The following is a 22,184-nucleotide window of genomic DNA, read 5'->3' on the forward strand; positions in this document are numbered from 1 at the left end:
CGTGATCCATTTGTTGGAGACCCCTGCTGCAGCAGATGCTTCCTGTTGGCATTTAAGTTTTGCTAAAAAAGCAGCCAGGCTTTCCGACATTGTTTGAGGATAATATATTTAAAAAAAACCAATAAAACAAGTCAATATATTAATAATCCTGTATTGATGGAAACGTGTTACCAAGCACCACACACATGTCTGTGTCCTGCAAGAAATTAAAGGCAACCAAACTCATAGTACAGCTCAAATGACTAGAAACTCTCCCTATATAAAATATTTTACTGTCAACCTGTTTAACTAAGTGTTATTGAATTAGACTACTATATTTCTCAGGTCAGTACATAATTTGTTTAAAATGTGAATAAATAAGACAATTTCTTTCATTCAATAAGTGTCTGGCCTCAGTCTATGGCACACAAGCAGCTACTGAGAGCTTTAGTTCAGGAACAAATATACTGCTGTTTATTCCTGATTTCCCTGATCAAATAATGAATTTTAAAGGATATAATTTACCCTATGGCAATATATGTTTTTTATTCTGAAATGGAACTACAGGGTCTTTAGATCTCACAATCCCACTCAGAAGATATTCTTTCTTACTTTCTTTCTTTTTTTAGGATCAAGCCTGCGTCGCTTGCGCCTGCGCATGCGTTTCGCTTGCAAGACGCTTTAGTAGCTAGAAAAGGGCTCGGAGCCCTGTCCATGTTACGTCAGTGTCTTTCATTGGTTCGTGGGCTTGCCTTTCAAAATCTGCTTGCTTTCATTAGTGTAAGGCACGCATACGTCATGCCTTTTCCGTTGGTTAGCCCTTCTCGAGCGCAGCGACCAAGTACTGAAAATATGCAAGGCTCGCTGCTTCCCGTCAGGCTTGTGGACTACTTTTTATCTTTTTTTCGCTGCGCGATCTTGCTTGGCAGAAGTCTAGCACGTTGCATGACATCGACACTGTTACATAGTTAATTGCACTTTTGCCGGTTACGTACATAAATGAACTTTTGCCACTACGAGTGAACTGTAGCAGCGCGATCACGCTCTTTTTTTGCATTTTTTTCCACCTGCATGCCATTTTCAACTGACCGTACGAATGAACTGTAACAGCGCAATCACGCTGTTTTTTTCTATTGAATGTGCAAGAAAAGTTCGGTTAAGAGTTTACAACTGCAAATATCTGTAACTCGGAGAAATGCGAGACCCTATTGCATTGCAAATGCTTGTCTTTCTTATTTTTTCTTATTTTTTGTTAGGGGTGCAAGCCGCTGTCTACTGTAAGCACAGTTCTTCCTGGGTAAACAATTCCTTTAATTACGGTATGTGGAATTGCCACTGACAATAGCAAAGAGTGGCTTCGATATGGAAGACTTTGATATGCACCCAATATTTTTAATGTTAAAATAGAGTTTTTGTGAAGCATAAACATAACGTTGATTAACAGAAGAGGCCCGTGCATACCTGGCGTATGGCATGTATGGGGGGGACAGGATTTCAGTATCCACTGCTTGGGGGATAAAGCATATTTTAGGCCACGCTCCAGGTTGATAATTACAATTCATCTTTACCTCATAGTGAAACTCATCTTATATCTGTCAGGAGTAACAGTCACCTTTCAGGTCAAGTGAGGTATAGATTTGTGTTCTATCGCAGGGCATATTTCTCATATTTAGTGATAGGGTGCAAATATTATAGTAATATAAAAATTGTATTTGTATAGTGCTTACTACTCCCAACGAGGCATCGAAGCGCTTTGAGGCGAGTAGCACGCTGCTCGGAAGCCAAATTAGTCAACTGGTTATTGGGGTTAGTTTTGCATGCTCATTCTTTGCATTCTGTGGTAATGGTCGACATAGATGTGATGATTAAAGGTAGGCGAGGTGAGACACAATTCTTAGCTGGAATTAATAGATATTCTTATGGTTCCCAAGAGCCTTGAGGCAGTTAGGCATGAGCTTTTTTAGAGTGACTAGTATACAGAAAAGGGAGACAGAGGGTAGAAAGAAGCAGAGGTCAATTTTAAAAAACATAAGTGATGGAAGGCCAATTTTACGTGCAGATTTTAAGGGTTATAACAGGTTGAGAATTTTTGCATGCAATTTGTTGATGTAAATCTGTTTAAAGAAATTGCTTCCAAGATATTTTCTCACAGTAAAAAAAAGGAATCACAAGACACCATATTTAATACTATGCTATAAGGTATTGCTAGTTTATGCAAATTATATGCACCATTAACAATATATACCCACCAACTTAAAAATATAAGCAGGTTCATCCCCTGACTTTTTGCCTCCTTCCTCATATTTGTTCTGACCTCTCGCTGTTGGCTCTAAGACTTTGAGCACTTTATCATTGCTGATCAGTGCTAAAATGCAGGTGCTCTCCCTTCTAAAGTTGGTATGATTGGCTTATAACTAATATTTAATTTACCTATAAGTACCTTGTACGGTGGTATCTCTATACCCAGGGCCTGTAACCTAAATACTACTAGTGGGCATGCAGCGTTGCTTGCCGCACCCACTGAAGTAGCCTTTCAAACCTGTCTCAGGCCTGCTAGCGCAGGGCCTGTGTGTGCAGTTTTCTGCCACAGAGACCTGGCATCTAAATTTACTTGATAGGCCCAGAACTTCCCTTTTACTATGTGTAAGTCACCCCTAAGGTAGGCCCTAGGTATTCCTATCGGCAGGGTGCTATGTATGTAGAAGGCAAGACATGTGCCTAGTAGCGTGGCCTGTCCTGGTAGTGACAAACAAAACAATCTATTTGGTTTCTCACTGCTGTGAGTTGTGCCTTCTCATAGAATTGTATTGGAAATGCCCTGCCTTATGTCTAGGGGGTATTGTCTGATTTATGAGAGGTAGCGTAGGCATGTTTGATATGGTTGTAACGGTAGTGAGAAATGCTGCTTACTGGTGTAAGTGGATTTTTTATTACTATTACAGAAATGCCACTTCTAGAAAGTAAGCATTTCTCTGTGCTTATGACTCTGGGGTTTTGCAGCTTGACTCCAATCCACATCTGGGCAGAGTGACAGTTGGGCTTTGTGCATACTTTTCTGACAGCCTGTACACATGGAAGGTGGAGGTATCACGGAGGTGCATCTGCATTTTGAATAGTCTTCATGGTCTGAGAGAAGGGGGGGGTGGGGCACACTTGCACCTGTAAAGGCTGTGCCCTGGCTTCACACAAAAAGGGTTGTTTACCCCCAACTGATGTTTGGAGCCTGTGCTGGAGGAGAGAGGGGCCAGTCCCAGAACCAGTTGTAACTGGCTGGAACCTCCTCTCCCCTTCTTTGTGAAACACTGCTAAAACTGAGTATAGGTACAGGGGAGTTTTCCCTACAATTTGGAGACACTTTTGAACTGAAACACATTGAAATGGACACAGAATGCTGCAGGAGGGACTCATCAGAAACCGCCTTGGATTGCTGCTGCTGTGCTGACCTGTGACCTGCTTGGTCACTTGGAGGATCTGCCACTGAATGCAACCCTTTGTGATAGCCTGCTGCTGCGCCCTTCTCCCTTGTGCTCCATCTGTTGTGTCCCCTAGGGCCTGGGTGCTGTGGCCCTGGACCCCTGCCATGACCTGCCGGAAGTGAATGAGGAGTACTTCACTTTTTCTGACAGAGCACCTTAAAAAGTGCTCTAGCGGCTGCCTGGGAGCCTAGTGAGCGTCAACTCTTTTATTTTGCTAATAGCGCCTGAAGTCATCTTGCGCTTAAAATCGTTTTTCCGATTTAAAAAATCACTGCTGCAGCCCGGGAGGGCTGTTTGTATGAAGCACAAGTGAATCGCGCTGCCGTGTGCCCCCAGGGCACAAAGAAAAAGAAGTTGGAGCAAGTGTGCTCCTATCAGTGCTCCTGGGGTGAGGTACACTCCGAGGATTCCTCCCGGGCACCAGAAGGACCTTACTTGGGCCCAATCGCACACAGGTGGCCCCAGGAGGCAGGAAGAACACATCAGAGGTCTCCCTTTGGATCCCAGGGCCACCCTGGAAGCAGGACACAGGGGATAAGGGGGGAATCCCTCTCCCCTGTTCCCAGTGCTAGGAGCCTGATCACTCCTGTGGCCCTGATTTTGTCCCTGGAGACCACAGGGCGGAAGTCTCGCATGGAGGCCTAATAATTGTGTTGTATACAATACAGTTTATTTTTATATAACTTGGTGTTGTGTTTCCCTTTTGTGGTGGGGCTAGTGTGTCATGTGTGTATTGTGCAAACGCTTTACCCATCGCCTCTGGGATAAGCCTGACTGATCGTGGCAAGCTACCAAGGGGGTGAGCAGGGTTATCTTGGACGAGTAACTCCTTTGCCCTGACTAGAGTGGGTGGGTTCTGCCTGGCTTAGGTGCATACCCTAGCCAACCAGAAACCCCATTTCTAACAAATAATATACAAAAGAATCACAACATAAATTAACAAACTTGCAAAATTATTTATTTAATGCAGGTTAAAAGGGCCCAGGCAAAAGATGTCTCCGTGTCTCTGACTGTCCCGGAGCTTATGGAGGAGAGCTGAAATGAACAGAGGAGAAGAGCAAGAGAGTGAGAGAAAGGATATAGAGGATGATGACCAGGGCAACAGAAAGAAGATAGGAAGAGGACATTGCAGAGTGTCACGTCAGTGACAGAGAGAAAAATACAGGTGTGTGTTTATTTACGTGTGAGAGGTGTGTCATGAAGAGATAAGTATGATGAGGCATTGTTTTCCCACTGCCAGTTATCTAATGCACCTATTCTACCTACCACCTAGATGATGATCAAATGTTCATATGGGGGACATATACTTGTTACTCTCACATCTAATATTGTGCACACCAACAGTGTATTAATGTCAGATGTAGGCAGTATGTTCAAGGACTTAGGCCTTAATCATTGCTACTGTGCTGCTAGCAAGGGCTTCAGCTGTGTCTTTAGTGGTGGTATTTTTTCAGAATATTTATTTTTTGTCATAGGTGCCTAATTATGGTGCTTCTCCACATGCAGCAAAATATATCAAAGTATTTCGACATAAGCAAGTTGATGAGGTGAATATATGCTACTCTCTGGATGACACACTTGGTTGCTATTAACGCATCACTGTAAGCCAGATAGGATAACCACAAGGGCATAGTTGACCTGGACAAGAGTAGATCATACGTCTTTTGTAAGGTTTAAGTACAGCTTTTATATAGCTGGCTGACTACCCATTATATGCTGTCTAAATTTACAAAGTCTTAATTTTGTCGATGAATGAGGTTAAATCTCAATGGACGGTGTAGGACATTCCAAAACTACGAATGGAGTTATATTTCATTAGCAGGTTTAGGGCATTCCAAGTCTGAAAGCTTAGGAGGGTAATGCTTGAAGTTTTGTTCTTCCCCAGTGAAGTTCTAAGTCTTAAGGTGTGCTAAATGTAAGTAATTTCCTTTTGTATAATTTGAGAAAAATATGCAAAATGCAAATTTGGCATTTGAAGCTGTATTCTAGCACAAAATGCATGCTTGCTTTTTGGACCTGAGGACAAAGGCCCCACACAGAAAAAAAAATCATAAGTACTGCAAACCCCAGCCCCTCTCACTTTCTTTGTTTGCATTCTTCCCATACTACGAAAAATGTACTTCAGAATTAATTGACCAGTGTTGTAACAAAACTTGAGGGGGCCCCCATGCACAGTACATATATATAGGGGCCCCCTTTCTGGACTCACTCAGGAGGTTTCAGGCTAGTGTAGTGTGCTGCCCCACCTCCCGGAGCTCGGGGTCCCCCTTGCACTGTGAGGGCTGTGGGGACCTTTGTTACGCCACTGTATATGACATGGTGTAATGGCATAATTTTGGCAAGTACAAGCATTAGTAACAAGAATTACTCGATATGGCAGAAACAATGTAAGATTACACCCAGCAAATTTCACCAGGGCCTAACTAAGTGTAGGTACAACTTAGCAAACAGGATACACAAAATCCTAATAGTCACAGCTCTGTAGAGTACACAAAGGGAGGTGGGTTTACTGCTTATAACAGGAGGCATAGCAATCCAATGAGGACTATTTTAAATATGTTTTTCCAGTGCCATTTAAGCAGGTGGGCAGCATTGTTAATCAATGCCTTCATGTTGTCACAGAAAGGTCAAGCAGTTTTTTAGGAGGATAATGTAGTCATCACAGTGTGACAGAGCTAGTGATTGAGCTATGGCAGATAACATGATTTAGGTCAACACAAGCTTACTTTAGGACAGGAGACAAAGGGCCTGATTTCGATATTGGTGGAGGAGTTACTCTGTCACAACAGTGATGGATATACCGTCCACCGAAATCGAAATACTATAGGATGTATTGGGATTTAGATTTTGGCAGACAGGATATCTGTCACTGTTGTGACAGAGTAACTCATCCGCCAATATCTAAATCAGGCCCACATTTTTAACAGGACACAAGTTTTCTGCTATGTGCGTTTTGAGTTAGATTGGGTGCCGATGTAGGATCCAAATGATTCAGGCTAAGGAGCATATGCTAGCTGAAATACTTTTAGGGTCCTTTTTTTCTTTATTTCAATGTGTTATCCTTATTTGACACTGTTTATAATTCTCTGTAATGTATTTGTAATGGTCATAATGTGTCTGCACTGTTTTAGCTATTTAGCTATACAAATAATAAACAAACAAGCAAACTTTAATCCTTCCAGTGCTAAGGAAGTGCTGTACACTTCCTCAGCACTGGCACTGAGGTGCTAAGGACATGTCCAGCACATCCTAGCACCCCCCACGGGGAAAGCACAGGTGCTCCCCGGCGGGCCCCACACCTCATGCCTTCATCAGGGACTGCAGTAGAAGAACTTCTGAAGCCCCCTGAGCCCTCCCCTTGTGATTTAATGATGCATTTCTGCTGTGGAATCATGGGCGGGACCGCGATTGTACAGCAAGAATGCACCCACTAGATACCAGGGTTTGTTTTTGGTGTGGGGAGTGGCCCCTTGGACAAGGGTCACTCCCCATTATTGGGGAAATATTGTGGCCATTTTCTGCCCCTAGATTGGCCATTTATTAGGTCCATATGCCCCCATGGGGTGGGAGAGAAACCACTAGACACCAAGAATTAATGCATGAACATGTTGGGGAGCAGCCCCTTGGGCAAGAGGCACTCCCATTATTGAGGAATTATTGTGGCTATTCCCCCCCCCCCCGGGGGGCAAATTGGCCAAAATGTTTAGGTCAATCTGCAAATTTGCCCCCTCTTGAAAACCACTCAACATTAGGGATTGATGTGTTTACATAGTGGGGAGTGACTTTTTAGGCCGAACTGCTGCCAAGAGGGGCAGAAAACCACTAGACACCAGGGATTAATTTGTGTACATGTCGGGGAGAAGCAGCTCTTTTGGCAAGCGTCGCTGCTAAAATGTATTCCTACAGGTTTCGGCTGTTTTCCACTCCTCCCCTCTTGGGGCAGATCAGCCATTTTTAGGCTGACCTGCGTCCCAATGGTGGCAGAAAATCACCAGAAACCAGGGAATCTGTTTCTGTGTGTGTGTGAAGAGGAGTATGTCTGTCAGTCTGCGTGTACTGGGATTTGGCTGGCTGTGCATGTACAGGCCTTTGGGTGGCCGTGTGTATACTGGCGGTTGGCTGATGGAGTGTCTGGCCTGCCATGTGGCTGGCATTTGGTTGATGGTGTGTTTGAACTTAGAATTTTACTGATGGTGTGTGTGGACTGTTGTTTGGCTGGGGTAAGGGTGACTCCCCTCTAGGGTATCAATTTCTTGTCTTTGATTTGTGGCAGATCAGATATTTGTGAGGCTGATCTGCCCTTGGGGGCAGACTTCTTAGTGTTTTATAATGTTAACTGTTTTATTTCTTGTCATCATTTGCATTTGTGATCTTAATGTTTTATTTGGCCTTTTTATTCTAAAGCAAAACCTTTGATTTCCTTGGTGGCTACTCCTGCTTGTGGTTTTGGCACTGGTCGATCTGCAGGTTGTGCAGTTGCATGTGTTTGGTAAAGAAACCTTTTTGTAATATTTACGTCAAATGAGTGTCATTTTTTAACGGTTGTAATAATTTTAGCATATTTAGCTTATGATTTATTGTTTTTTCAAATTCACGTTTGGATTTGCTCAAGATCTATATTGTGTAATTTTGTGTGTAATTTTTTTTCTTTTTCCTTTCTAAAGTGATATCATTGGTGCTTGCTGTGTCTGTGCAGAGAAGATTCAGTTGATCATCAGCCTAGCTGTATGAGAGAATATTTAGGGCCAGATGTAGGAAAGCATTTGCGAGTCGCAAACGGCAAAAATTGCCGTTTGCGACTCGCAAATCGCATTTTCCTATTCAGAAATGCATATTGCGAGTCGGGACCGAATCGCAAAATGCATTTCAGAATCGCAAATAGGAAGGGGTGTTCCCTTCCTATTTGCGATTCGGAGTGGTATGCAATACCATTTGCGACCGCATATGCGGTCGCAAATGGTGTCGCAGTTACCATCCACTTCAAGTGGATGGTAACCCACTCGCAAATTAGAAGGGGTCCCCATGGGACCCCTTCCTCTTTGTGAATGGACCCCAAATTATTTTTTCAGGGCAGATAGTGGTCCAAGGGACCACTACCTGCCCTGAAAAAACACCGAAACTAAAGGTTTCGGATTTTTTTTTAAGTGCAGCTCATTTTCCTTTAAGGAAAACGGGATACACTTAAAAAAAAAAACTGTTTATTTAAAAGCAGTCACGAACATGGAGGTCTGCTGACTACAGCAGGCCTCCATGTTTGTGAGTGCCTATAGTCGGTATGGGGCCGCAATTTCCGACCCACCTCATTAATATTAATGAGGTGGGTCTCTGCGACCCCATACCGACTCGCAGACGGTGTCTGAGACACCGTTCTGCATTGCAAATTGCGACTTGCAATTTTCCTACATCTGGCCCTTTGTATCAAGTTCACTGTGTGGACTGTGTTTATAGTTTTTTCAAGACCATTATATGTCAACAGTCATATTTACCTATTGATATAACTGAGTTTGTTGAGTTCAAATTTGCCAAAGTGTTTTTTAGTGCTGTCTTATTAGTTATGTTAGTTTCAGAAGTAAGCATTGTGGCTGCCTACAAGCTGGCCACCCAGCATGTTGTATGTTTGCTTTTTGAATCTGCCTCTAAACTTGGCTCTGAAACTGACTCAGCATCTGAGGCTGAGGACCAAGTTGAAGATTCTGACAGTGAATCATCTGATGATGAATTCACTATTAGCGCTGATGAAGTGCCTCTTTTAGAGGAGGGCAGTGATATGCTGGTAGCGCAGTAAGAGCAAGTTGGCCTGCAGCCCCCAGGGCCTGGAAGGTTTCCAATTGGAAGCACTGAACCCTAGGTTGCCCCTAACCTGGTGCATACTGTTTTGCCTGCCTTTAGTGGTGTTTCTGGGTGTAGAGTCAATACAGTGAACTTTTTGATGATCAATTTCTTCTAACTGTTTAATGATGATGTGTTTTGGAAAATATTGTTAAGCAGACTAATTTGTATGCAGAACAGTTTTTGAGGGACAACAGTGACACACTTAAGACCCACTCCAGAGCTACCAGGTGGATTCCCATAAATCCCCACGAGATTAAGCAGCTCTAGGGTTTAACTTTCCTGGTGGTATTGATAAAGAAGCCATCATTGTCTTTTTATTAGTGCCTATAGTCGGTATGGGGCCGCAATTTCCGACCCACCTCGTAAACACCGCCATGGAAAGGCTGGCGGTAAGGGGGACTCGGGGTGCCCCTGGGGGCCCCTGCATTGCCCATGCACTTGGCATGGGCAGTGCAAGGGCCCCCAAGCACAGTCCCATTGCACATTTCACTGCCCGAATTTCTGCAGTGAAATGCGCGACGGGTGCTACTGCACCCGCTGCACATGAACATTGCAGCCGGCTCTATTACGAGCCGGCTGCAATGTTGGTGTGACTTTTCCGCTGGACCAGCGGACGGAAACACTGTTACCATCCGCTGGCCCAGGGGAAAAGTCATAATAGGGAGCCAGATATACCTCCAGCACTGGCGGTATGCTGGCGCCCGCAGCTTCGGTGGTCTTTGTGAAAGACTGCCGAAGTTGTGATGAGGGCCTATATTATGTAGCTTTGGGTTAATATGTCCCACACACATGGATCCGTACTTATGTCACTCCAATCTTGGTAGAACATGGTCTTCTATAGTTTTTTTTAATTATATTTTTTATTCTACATACATAGGCCTTCATTATGACCCTGGTGGATGGCGTTATTTTGGAGAAATGTACTGCCAACAGGCTGGCAGTACCTTTCCCCAAAATATGACATTGGCGGTTTGGCTCAAGCCAAACTGCCAATATACCACTCCGTCCGCCAGGGCGGTAACAGACGCCAGGCTGGAGACTTCGGTCTCCAGCCAGGTGGCCATCATTGTCCCACCCTTGGGATTATGACCCCGTGTACCACCATGGTTTTCGTGGCAATCTTACTGCGACGAAAACCGTGGCAGTAGGTACTATCAATGCCAGGGAATTCCTTCCCTGGCACTGATAGGGGTCTCTCCCGCCCCCCTCCTCCTCTACCCCAGAGTCTTCTCCCACCCTCCCTCCCCCTCCCGACTCCCCAACATACACATACCTACATGCGCAGACATACACACTCATACACACACGCATACCCACATCCACCCATGCATGCATACATGCATACACACACACCACAACACAACTAACATACATAAAAGCACAAACTCATTCACATGACACAACATACACTCACACCCATTCATGCACACAAGCATTCCACATGCCTCACACACGCATGCATGCATACAAAAACAGTCACCCCCACACACACACGCAACACCCCCCTCCCCTGTTGGAGAAGCCGACTTACCTGCTTGCAGGGGTCCTCCGGCAGGAGACGGGACACGGCGTTGCTGCCAGCAGCAGGGTCCACCAGCGGAACACCGCCAGGCCATATCATGTGTCATGATATGGTCGGCGGCGTTCTACTGGTGTGGCGCTGCTGACGGCAGCAGCGCTACCTTACCGCCTCTCCGCCGCCATGACCTCAGCCGGAATTCCGCCAGCCTTCTGGAGGAATTCCGGCTACGGTCATATTATGGTGGATGTTAGGTAGCCACGGAGACGGTTTTTTGGAGGCCGTCGCCGTGGCAGTAGGCGTGATTTACCGTCAATGTTATAATGAAGGCCATAATATTTAAAGGCAATAGTTGTACAATAATTTCTTTGGAAAATATTTTTCTTGCTGATATTTTTGTCGGTAATATTCTATCCTATAATCATTTTATCAGTACCTACTTTAAATTGTACATGGTTAACAGACGCTCTGTATCTGTCTTTGCCAGAAGAAGAACTCTATCTTGTAGATTTACAGTCCATCTTGTATTATAGGAACTGAGGTGATGCAGGGAATTGTGGACACTGTATCCCTGGAAGCTTTAAAAAGCAGAGGCAGCATCCCCTGTACACCTTCTGTTAGAGTGGTTTAATAAAATTACTTCATACATTTCAAAGATATCCTACATCATATGAATCATGATGCAGATTGTAGATAGAGGAGTCAACTATAATTGATATCATTATTTGAAAAAAGTTGAGGGTTGGCAGCAACAAGATGGTAAAGAAACAAAAGTGATGTTTAAGCCTTGATACCCTATCCTCAAAAAGATTAAAGATAGATGGGTGAGAAAAGGACCTTAATCTCAACTTTAATCCCAAGGAACAGATGAAAGATGGCGTGAGTGAAGGAGATTTAGATCCATAAGGAAGAAAAGTGTCCAGATGTCAGAACTAATGGGGTCTTATTATATTTTGGGGAGTTTAAAGTTTGAATGGATTGTGAGTTAAATCAAAGGGAGTCTGCAACTGGGGAATGGGTTGTGTCCTGAAATGAAGATGGAAATATGCAGAAGAAGCCACGGGGCATCGTTTCAGCCCTAGGTAGGTAATCAGGGTTCTGTCTGGGACCAGGTGGATGGTGCGAGAAATATGGACTTGAAGGATTGTCAGATGGCCAGTTTGAAGGAGAATATGTATAACCGTGGAGTCTACATTGCACAACGTACTCTAGAGGTTTAAGTAATGAATGGAATTGTTTCTCATCTCTGGATTCTGTGTCATGAGAAAAAGCACTTTTCTCAGTCTGTAAACTTCAATGCCCCTATGTGTTGTGTGAATGAGCATTACATATCAATATTGTCTTTAATGGCCTTTGAAACTTATGAATAAAATCTATTTTAGACAATAGAGATTGCACAACATAATACTTATTAAATCAAATACACTAGGGTGTTGTCTTTTTATGGGTACCAAATGATGTATGGTTAAGTACAGTACAATAAACATAGCATACCTATTGCACAGATACATACCTTTACAAGATGAACATCATGTCTGCTGAGTTGATTTTGAGACAAATACTCCCTGTTTACTATCCAGGGATGTCTCAGTACTTGGACTGCAGTCAGCCGCTGGTGTGGATCTACATATAGCATCTTTGATACTATGTCCTATGATAGAAACAAAAAGGCAAGAAAACATTAACTATCTGATTCTTCCTTTATTTTGATCAGTGAACAATATGTATTCTTTGTAATGATCTTTGCCTTCCCCAGATGATTACAGGAAAATAAGCAATGTCACCAAGTACAGAACTACACTTCATGGTAAATACTATGCATTCTTCACTAATTATGATCTTAAATTGCTTTTTATTAAATAAAAAATGCATTGAAATGTATAGTAAAGTTATCGGTGCACCAAGTGATCTAGCAAATACTGAACATGTTGAAAGGTTGGGGTTAAAAATATATGCCTTTTAAACTAATGTAGAATTATTATTTATTAAAGACAAAATCACAAATGCCTAACTATTCTATACTTGAATAAGCTGTTATTATTGCCATTTGCATAGCTCATAATTTTTCATTAGAGTGGAATTATATTGCTGTTTGAATAACAAGTTACTTACTTTCAGTAACAGATCTTCTGGTAGTGACTCTATCAAACTGCAGACTTTTCATCTTGTGAATTTCTCCTAGTAGCTAGAATGGATCTGGATATTTTCGAAGCAACTTCCTAAAACATCAGCAAGTGGTGTCAAGCAGCTTTGCCGTGGGTCCATCCTGCCCCAGTGATGAAGATGGGGCTCCTCTATGTGTGCCAACTCTAAACGCTGACATCAGCTTCTTTCTGACGTCTGCGCCAAAGGATGCGGAGCCTTTGAAATCAGTTTATGGCAATTGTGCAGACTCTAGGTAAGAATCTCATTAAATACCTAGATGAGTCCATTCCACAGAATAGGGAGGAAAGTAGGTTGGGGAAGAATCTGCGGTGAGATTGAGTCTATACTGGAAAAGGCATTACCTCGTTCATCTGATAGAGATTTTTAACCTCAGATTACTCACCATGAGATTAGATACTAAAGTAGTCTGGGGTATTGGGTCTGTGGAATGGCTCAGTCCAGGAAATCCTGCAGGAAAGATCAAGGAAAGTGTCCATTCCCCCTGAATTGACCATCTAGGCAGTAATACTTTGTGAACTTGTGGAGGGATACCAATGAAGCAGCCTGGCAAATGCCTTGGACAAGCACACCACCTGTAAGTGCAGTGGTAGCAGCCTTCCCTCTGGTGGAATGAGTGCCTAAGCCTTGTGGGAGCTGCTCCCTGGTTAGCTCCTAGCAGATCTTGATACATAATACAATCCATCATCAGATGCTCCTCTTTTGCACCACTTTGCCTTTTTTTAGCCCTAGAGAAACCAATGAAACGTTGGTCATCCTCTCAGTAATCTCTGAGTAGGTCCATATAAAAGCTAAGTGACCATTTAGGTCGAGGCGATGAACCCCTTCTTTCTCCTTCAAGGGATGAGACAGTGCATAAAAAGCCAACAATGTGACGGATTTCCTTTTATGGAAGTGTGTGATTACCTTAGGCAGGAAATCCATTTTTGTCCAGGAAGAATGATATATATGCAGAACAATGGACAATGCCTGTAGTTAGCTCACTTGCCTGGCTGATGTTATGGCAATAAGGAATGCTGTCTTGATGGTAAGAAGACAAAGAGAGTAATTATGCATGGGTTTGAAGACCACACAAATCAAGTAGGTGAGCACTAAGTTAAGGTCCTGCAATACTGCTGCTGAAAACGTTGGTCATAAACTTGATGGTGGTGTTGAGCATCGCCTCAGGTCGGAATTATGAGTGGCACTGAGGCTGACACCGGCAGCGCTAATCCCGAGGAAGGGGTCTATCTTCGTGCAAAGTGAAGAGGCACATTTGAAGAATGACCCACCGATAGTAAGATGACTAGAGACTAAGGGTGTGTGGAACTGGCACGGTTACATAAAAAAACTCTGCTCAATTCAGTGGAGTTCCACAAGTGGGTGGACTTTGGGCATTTTGCACTACTGAATTTTATTTCCCAGAGCTTGTTCCGTGCCGTAAAATCATCACAAACTGCACCACGCAGTGTGCCAGTGGCTGCTAATTCTTTCTGCAGCTTTTCTGATTCACATGAACAGTCACAACCTGCTGAGACCGCCAGTGTTGAGAAATCTCGCTGGGAGGCATTCTAGCTCTGGAAACTCACGCTAGAGGGTGTATATCCTCGACTAATGTTGGTGAGCCACATGTGAAAAATACTGTGCCACTATGCGCTAAGCATAATTCAGAGAGAGCAATACTCCACGAACACTATCGGCAGAGCTGAATGTTTCACCCATCCCTACTGGGGGCCGCCTCAGATCAGAGGGGCCCAAAGGCGCATCAGGTGTGTCACATAATTCTGAGTGTTGGGATAAGGGAGATCTAGGTTTTTACTTTTTTATGTTTTTGTGGGACGTTTTAGACTTATCAGAGCTCCATGACCTTGATAAGGATAGGTCATGGGAGTGGCCTTGGCAGTGGGAGTGCATCCTCTCCCATCACTTTCACTGAGACTGCCAGGCCTTCTACTTAGACTATGAACAATTTTTAGAATAACATAGTTGGGCAACAGTGAGCTATGCCTCATGGTGGTAGATAGCTTTCATGTTCATCTTGACGCAATAGGGACACAATGCTGAGTTGTGTTTGTAGCCGAGGCACCATAAGCAGTTACCTACATCTGTTGGTTGCATTCATGACACGGTTTCAAACCTGTAGTTTAGTGAGTGTGTTGGACTTTTTTGCTTATGCAGGGTCATCCCCAATCTTTTTGCCTCCTGCCTCCTATTTTTTCTGACCTGTTGCTGTTGGCTTTTGAACTCTGAGCACTTTACCACTGCTAACCAGTGCTAAAGTGCGTATGCTCTCTGTGTAAATGTGTATGTATTTGGCTTATCCATGATTGGCATATTTGGTTTACTAGTAAGTCCCTAGTAAAGTGCACTAGAGGTGCCAGGGCCTGTAAATCAAATGCTACTAGTGAGCCTGTAGCACTGGTTGTGCCACCCACATGAGTAGCTCTGTAATCATGCCTGAGACCTGCCATAGTGTCTGTGTGTGCAGTTGTACCTGTAAATTCGGCTTGGCAAGTGTACCCACTTGCCAGGCCCAAACCTTCCATTTTCTTACATGTAAGGCACCCCTAAGGTAGGTCCTAGGTAGCCCCAAGGGCAGGGTGCAGTGTATGGTTAAGGTAGGACATGCAGTAATGTGTTTTATATGTCCTGACAGTGAAATATTGCTAAATTCGTTTTTCACAGTTGCAAGGCCTGTCCCTCTCATAGGTTAACATGGGGGCTACCTTTAAATCTGATTAAAGTGTAGATTCCCTTTGGGAGCAGATGGACACATGGAGTTTGGGGTCTCTGAGCTCACAATTTAAAAATACATCTTTTAGTAAAGTTGATTTTAAGATTGTGTGTTTGAAAATGCCACTTTTAGAAAGTGAGCATTTTCTTGCTTATACCATTTCTGTTATTTTGCCTGGTTGTGGATTCCCTGTCTGGGTCAGTTTGACAGTTGGGCTGGTTGCACCTCACACTAAACAGTGACACAAAGGGAGCTGTGGTGTAGTCTGCATTTCCTGATGAGCCATCAGAGCTAGGAGGGAGGGGAGGAGTGGTCACTTACACCTGAAAGGGCTGTGCCTGTCCTCACACAATGCAGTCTCCAACCCCCTGGTAAGTGTCTGGGGCCTGGCCTGGGCAAGGCAGGATTTCACATTCAAAAGAGACTTTACTTTGAAGTAGGCCTACTTCAAAGGAGAAATTGGGTACAAGAAGGGCACCCAAAACCACAGACTTTACATCACTTCTGGACATCAAGAGGAACCTCTGCCTGGAGAAGAGCTGAAGAGCTGAGGAGAAGTGCTGCCCTGCCTGTCACTGTGCTTTGTGGAGCTATCCTGCAGTTGCTGCTTCTGCCAGAGTAAGAGGGCAAAGACTGGGCTTTGTGTGCCTTCCATCTTGTGAAGAAATCTCCAAGGGCTTGATTTAGAGCTTGCCTCCTGTTGTTTGAAGTCTCAGAGACAGCAAAGACTTCTCTCTGCCAGCACCAGGAGTCTCTGGAGTCTCTGGAGAGACTCCTGCTCTGACAAGTGGTGCCCTATCCAGTCCCTAGGCCCTTGAAAGGAAAGCTAGTGGAAATTCAAGGAAATCGACTTCAGACAACTTCGGACTGACGCCTCTGCTGAATCCGGAGACGCCGCCTGCAACTGACTCCGTGATCTTCGCTGGAATGCAACGACCTTTGCAGGCCCGATGCCGCTGCATCCCCGCTGAAGTCTGTGACTCCGTGGAAGTAGCCGCACCACGTCGTGACCGACTCTGCTCGAAGTGCGTGGATTCAACATTTTGCACAGACGCCGCGATCCCCGACTTCGCGCATCGACTTGGTTTCACTCTTCACCAAAGGTACTGTACTTGGGGGTCTACGCGACTCCGTGTCCGGCGCTGCTGGTGTTGGCTTATTGGGAACGACTCCATCACGACGCCGTATTAACATCTCATCGAAGCATTTTGTGTTTCTAAGCGCTCTTTTTGAGTTTAATCTTTAAAAATTCATAACTTGACTTGTGTATGTCGGATTTTTGTTGTTTTGGTCTTGTTTTGTTTAGCTAAATATTCCCTGTTGTGTCATTTTGTAGTGTTTTCATTGAGTTACTGTGTGTGTTAGTACAAATACTTTACACCTGGCACTCTGAAGTTAAGCCTACTGCTCTGCCAAGCTACCAAGGGGGTAAGCAGGGGTTAGCTGAGGGTGATTCTCTTTTAACCTGACTAGAGTGAGGGTTCTTGCTTGAAGAGGGGGTAACATGACTGTCAACCAAAGACCCCGTTTCTAAGAGAGTGACATTGTCTGCACCTTAAAAAAATTTAGAGGGAAAGTTTCTCTGTCAGATATGATAGGAATCAAACTCCATATCTGCATTGGTAGACACTGAAAGAACAGAACTGACACCAGCTCAAGGAGGTATTGTACATATAGTGCCAACAACATCATGTCCAGGACAGGAGGGATCAAATGCAGAGTCATACATATGAAATTTTCTGGACCCAGTGTGGCACCCTGGGGAATTTCACAAGATGAGGAATCTGTGGTTAGAATTCTATATCACTGAGACGTGTAGAAACAGTTTCTGTATGTTTATCACACAGCTGAATCTGGTTTTGCTGTAATTTGTGTGGTAAGTTGAGTGAGTGAGATTGATGCCAGATCAATTGTATGTCATGTTCATGTCTGGATTTTTTAGCTTGTTCTTTCCAGTCTGTCAGAATTACTATTTTATATATGTAAACCGCATAGCATTTATCTAACATGTTGCTATGCATGGGTGCATCATGCCAACTTCTACAGTAGAAGTGGTAGGACATAAAAAAATACATAAGTGACTCTTGTAAAGCGTCATCCTGCTATGTCAGAAAGTTTAAGGTGGGAGAGACCGGTGGAACTTCACACCCCATCACATAAATGAGACCGTCTTACTTATCAGGATAGGAGGACTATGCTTATCAGAATACACTGGGGCATAACTGCACAAATAGGTTGAATATTAATTCTCTCTTCCTACTAGGACCATTGGTGCTGGTGGTTTGGCACCTGTGTGCGATTCAGTAGGGGTTGCTTATCCTCAGGGCCCGTTATGATTTGAATGCCTATTGCTTTGAAAATGCTGGCCTGTTGGATATAGGGGGTAATCCTGCTGTGAATTTAATTACCGCTGCCACATAATCAGAACTAGCTGGTTAACAGTTACTGAGATTGTCTTTCACTGGGGGCCTTGACTGGGAGATGCAAGGAGCACCCACTGATGTCAAATAAATGTGCTATACTCTGACCCCTCAATGTCTCAACTGCTTGGATAGCTTGGTACCTCGGAGGATCCACCCTTTGTTTAAAGATCTTATTTGAAACATGGCGCAAGTTGGAACAAGGTCATGACACTGAGGTAATTGATCCATGCCTGAGGGCATTTGATTTATTGCTGCATATTCACTAAGGCAGTGGGAAATATAATAGAGCCTTCTGGTAATGTGGGGCATTATTCCATGTAAACCTGGCAAAGGGAAACTATGAAACACTGATGGTAATAAGCCTTTTTAAATCTGCAATTGTGTCCACCATCATGCAGTTTTACATCTTTAAATTTGGGGTGAGTGGTAAACTCCACCATGCAGAGGAGTTGTTGCTGAACTCCGTGCTACAAGCAGAGCATGTAGTGGCAAAACTCTGCAAACTTTGCTGGAAGAGTGGAGTTTATCACCTACCTTTCTTGGCCCCTCTAAACATAGGGTTAGTTTTAAAAGTTGTGGTGGGATGGGACTAATGTAGTCCTGCAGATTCCCTCCCAAACTTTCTTTTAAACTTTGGTGATGCCCCTGCCCATTTTGAGGCCACCACAAGCAAGAAAAATATGCAAATCAAAATTTCCCATAGGGTGTTGTGGGGCATTCCAGCCAGGAGCAGTGAATATTTGAACAGCAGGTCTCTTGCTGTGCTCAGAAGCCTGCAGTCATTTTCTCTTGTTGTTTTTCATGAGCATGCCTAGTCTCACCTGCATTTCCGGCTATGCTTTAAACTTGGGAGCAGCACAAGGAGCCATCCTTGCTGCCCCTTCTGCCTCCCTGCCCTGCCAGCATCCATCTATGCTAGTGTTTGAGCCAGCAACTGGCTTTCTCATGTGCCTTCTCCCTGCAGACAGGGTGCTTTGTGTGCAGTGGCCGCCCCCTCCCCGAGACATGGGGAGGGAGAGCGAGGCCACCATCATTGGGGGCTCAGACATGGGGTCCTGGGCCCCTATTCTCTTTGTTGAGGGGTCGTGACAGCACTCCTCCAGGGCCCACTGTGTGGGGGCAACTGAAGGTTTAGGTAGGTAGACCACGCACCACCTCCCAGGTAAAATTGGGATCCCCAGGTCCTGGCCAAATCAGGGGTAGTTTTTCACCGGTGCCCGGGATCTCCAGCTATTCAATCATCACTGGAGTCAAAGGTTACCAACCTTAAAAAGTCTATAACATGGGTCCCGTTGGACCAATATGGATGATCCTGGTTATGATCCATGGGCAGTTATTAGCTTCCTACACTAGCTTTTCTCCTGGTCTTTGTTCTGTGGTGCTCCTCTCCTCTTGCTTGAGCACAGAAGTCCAGGTCTTTCTCCTAGCTGGTCCTCGGGGGCATAAGGAGACCAGCCTCCGTGGCCCTCGGAGAGACCCACTTGTGCTGGGGTAAACTGGAGGCAGAGTCCTTAGTTCCTTAGGGCATTAGGGGGTTTGTCTTTCTAGTTGTCCATACCTGTTGCTGCAGTCACAGTCCCATTAAAAGGCATAGTAAAAATCAGATAAAGCCATCTCTCTCCTTTGTGCAAGTGTTTTTTAAATGGGGGTGGAAGGTTCTAGAAGCAAGGCACCTCCGGACAATTCTAGGGTGCCACAACTTCTCTCCAGCCCCGCCCAAACCTTCCTGAACGGCATGCTGGATATGTCCAAAATGGTGGTGTCCAGAAGACAGTGGTCACAACTTTTCCTGGAGTCTCTGCTCTGCCCCTCACTGACATCACTGCTAAGGTGTTTCCTATCAAATCTTGAAAGAGGAGCCCCCTCCTGTGTTGGCTCCAGTTGTCTGGGTTTCCACATTTCTTCAGTAGGTCTGAGCTGCCCCAGACTCCTGGTACAATGTGGCAGCTAATTGACAGATGCAGATTTTCTTCTCCACCACTTGCTCCTCAGGAGCAGAGGGAAGCAATGTTAATTACTTCTTTTGTCTAGGGAGTAGGGAGGAAAACAAGAAATTCTGGACAACCCTTAAAGGGTAAATGTATGCTCTAGGGACCTCCATGCATGAATAGGGTTCACACTTTCCACCCCACTTTCAAAAACCACATGGGACTTTGAAGGCATAAGGGAAACATAACAGAACTCTTTCTCTCTCTCTCTCTCTCTCTCTCTCTCTCTCTCTATATATATATATATATATATATATATGTATATATATATATGTTAGAAATTGGGTCTTTGGTTGGCAGTCAGGTTACCCCCTGTCCAAGCAAGGATCATCACTCTAGTCAGGGTAAGTCACACAAAATCCAAAATATCCTGTGCCCACCCTCTGGTAGCTTGGCACTGAGCAGTCAGGCTTAACTTAGAAGGCAGTGTGTAAAGTATTTGTGCAATAAAACATGCAAGCACACACTATATCACCACAAAAATACACAACACAGTGTTTAGAAAAATATGGAATATTTATCTGGTTAGATGCAGGTAAAAACGATCAAGATTTGATAACTACCCGTTGAAATATCACTTTAGAAAATGATAAAAAGAGTCAAGTTCATAAAAAGCAATAAGTCTCTCTTGGAAGCACGAAGTACCTGGTTTGCGTCTAAATTATCCGCAAGGGGTCGCAGAGGAGGATATGCGTGGAAAACGGGGAGGTGTGCATCGGTTTCTCCAGGCGCACACAGACCATACATCAATATGTTTCCACGCAGTCAGGGCCTTGCATCGATTTCTGGCGGGAAGACTTGAATCCTCTTCGGGTTGCAGGGTACTTGGATTCCCCGGGGACAATGCGGAGAAATCCCGTGCGTGCAATATGAAGTCACAGGAGCTGCGTCGATCCGGAGGGCAATGCGGGGAAATTTCTGTCGCACAGCAGGTGCTGCGTCGATCCTTCTTGCAGGAAGTCGGGCTGCGTCTTCCAGCTCGGCTATGCATCAATCCAGCGGGCCATGCATCGAAGTTCCGCTTGCAACGCTGGTGCTGTGTCGATCTACTCTCGGGGAGCTGGGTGCATCATTCCGTTCGGCGTGCAGTGATTTTCTTACCACGATGCAGGCTGTGCATCGTTTCTGGCAGGCTGGGCATCGAATTTTCGCCGCACAAGGAGTTCTTTGCAGGATGAAGTCTTTGTGTGCCTGAGACTTCAAGGAACAGGAGGCAAGCTCTATCCAAGCCCTTGTAGAGCACTTCTCAGCAGAGGCAGCGGGCAGCAAGGCAGCGGGCAACAGCAGAGCAGCAGTCCTTTGCAGAAAAGCAGTCAGGTGAGTCCTTTGAGCATCCAGGCAGTTCCACTTGGCAGGTTGCAGGTTTTGGTTCAGAGTTTCTTCACCAGTGGTACCTTGTCCAGAAGTGTCTGAGTAGGTAGGGTCAGAGGCCCTGTTTAAATACCCAAATGTGCCGTTGAAGTGGGGGAGACTTCAAAGAGTGGCTTAGAAGTGCACCATGGTAGGCCACTGTCCTTTCAAATTTAAGTGTCAGGCCCTCCACCCTCCCAGCCCAGGAAGACCCATTCAGTATGCAGATGTGTGCAGTTTTGACTGAGCATCCCGTGTTTGGGGTTGTCTGAGTGAAATGTACAAGGGAGCTGTAAAGTAACCTAGCCATAGGAAGGCACAGAAGGATTTAAGTGCAGAGAAATGCTCACTTTCTAAAAGTGGCATTTCTAAAATAGTAATATTAAATCCAACGTCACCAGTCAGCAGGATTTTGTATTACCATTCTGGCCATAACAAATAGGACCCTGTTACTCCTTTCAGATCAGAATCTACCACTCAAACAGTATATAAGGGTAGCCCTAATGTTAGCCTATGAAAGGAGCAGGCCTCACAGCAGTTTAAAACAAATTTAGGGGTTCTACACTACCAGGACATATAAACTACACAGGTATATGACCTGCCTTTTATCTACAGAGCACCTTGCCCTATGGGTTACCTAAGGCCTACCTTAGGGGTGACTTATATGTAGAAAAAGGGGAGTTTAAGGCTTGGCAAGTACTTTTAAATGCCAAGTCGAATTGGCAGTGAAACTGCACACAG

At 44.6% G+C, this 22,184-nt stretch overlaps 1 protein-coding gene across 1 annotated transcript in view; it reads right to left on the minus strand.

The window, feature by feature from the left end:
* Window positions 1-22,184, minus strand: part of RPS6KA2 (ribosomal protein S6 kinase A2) — a 1,517,835-nt gene that overhangs the window by 13,788 nt on the left and 1,481,863 nt on the right. The window contains exon 20 of the mRNA XM_069234488.1: window positions 12,320-12,457. Coding sequence (XP_069090589.1) covers window positions 12,320-12,457 — 138 coding nt within the window. The remainder of the gene's footprint in view (window positions 1-12,319; window positions 12,458-22,184) is intronic.

The sequence above is a fragment of the Pleurodeles waltl genome, chromosome 5 (genome assembly GCF_031143425.1).
Source record: "Pleurodeles waltl isolate 20211129_DDA chromosome 5, aPleWal1.hap1.20221129, whole genome shotgun sequence".
In the NCBI taxonomy this organism is placed as follows: domain Eukaryota; kingdom Metazoa; phylum Chordata; class Amphibia; order Caudata; family Salamandridae; genus Pleurodeles; species Pleurodeles waltl.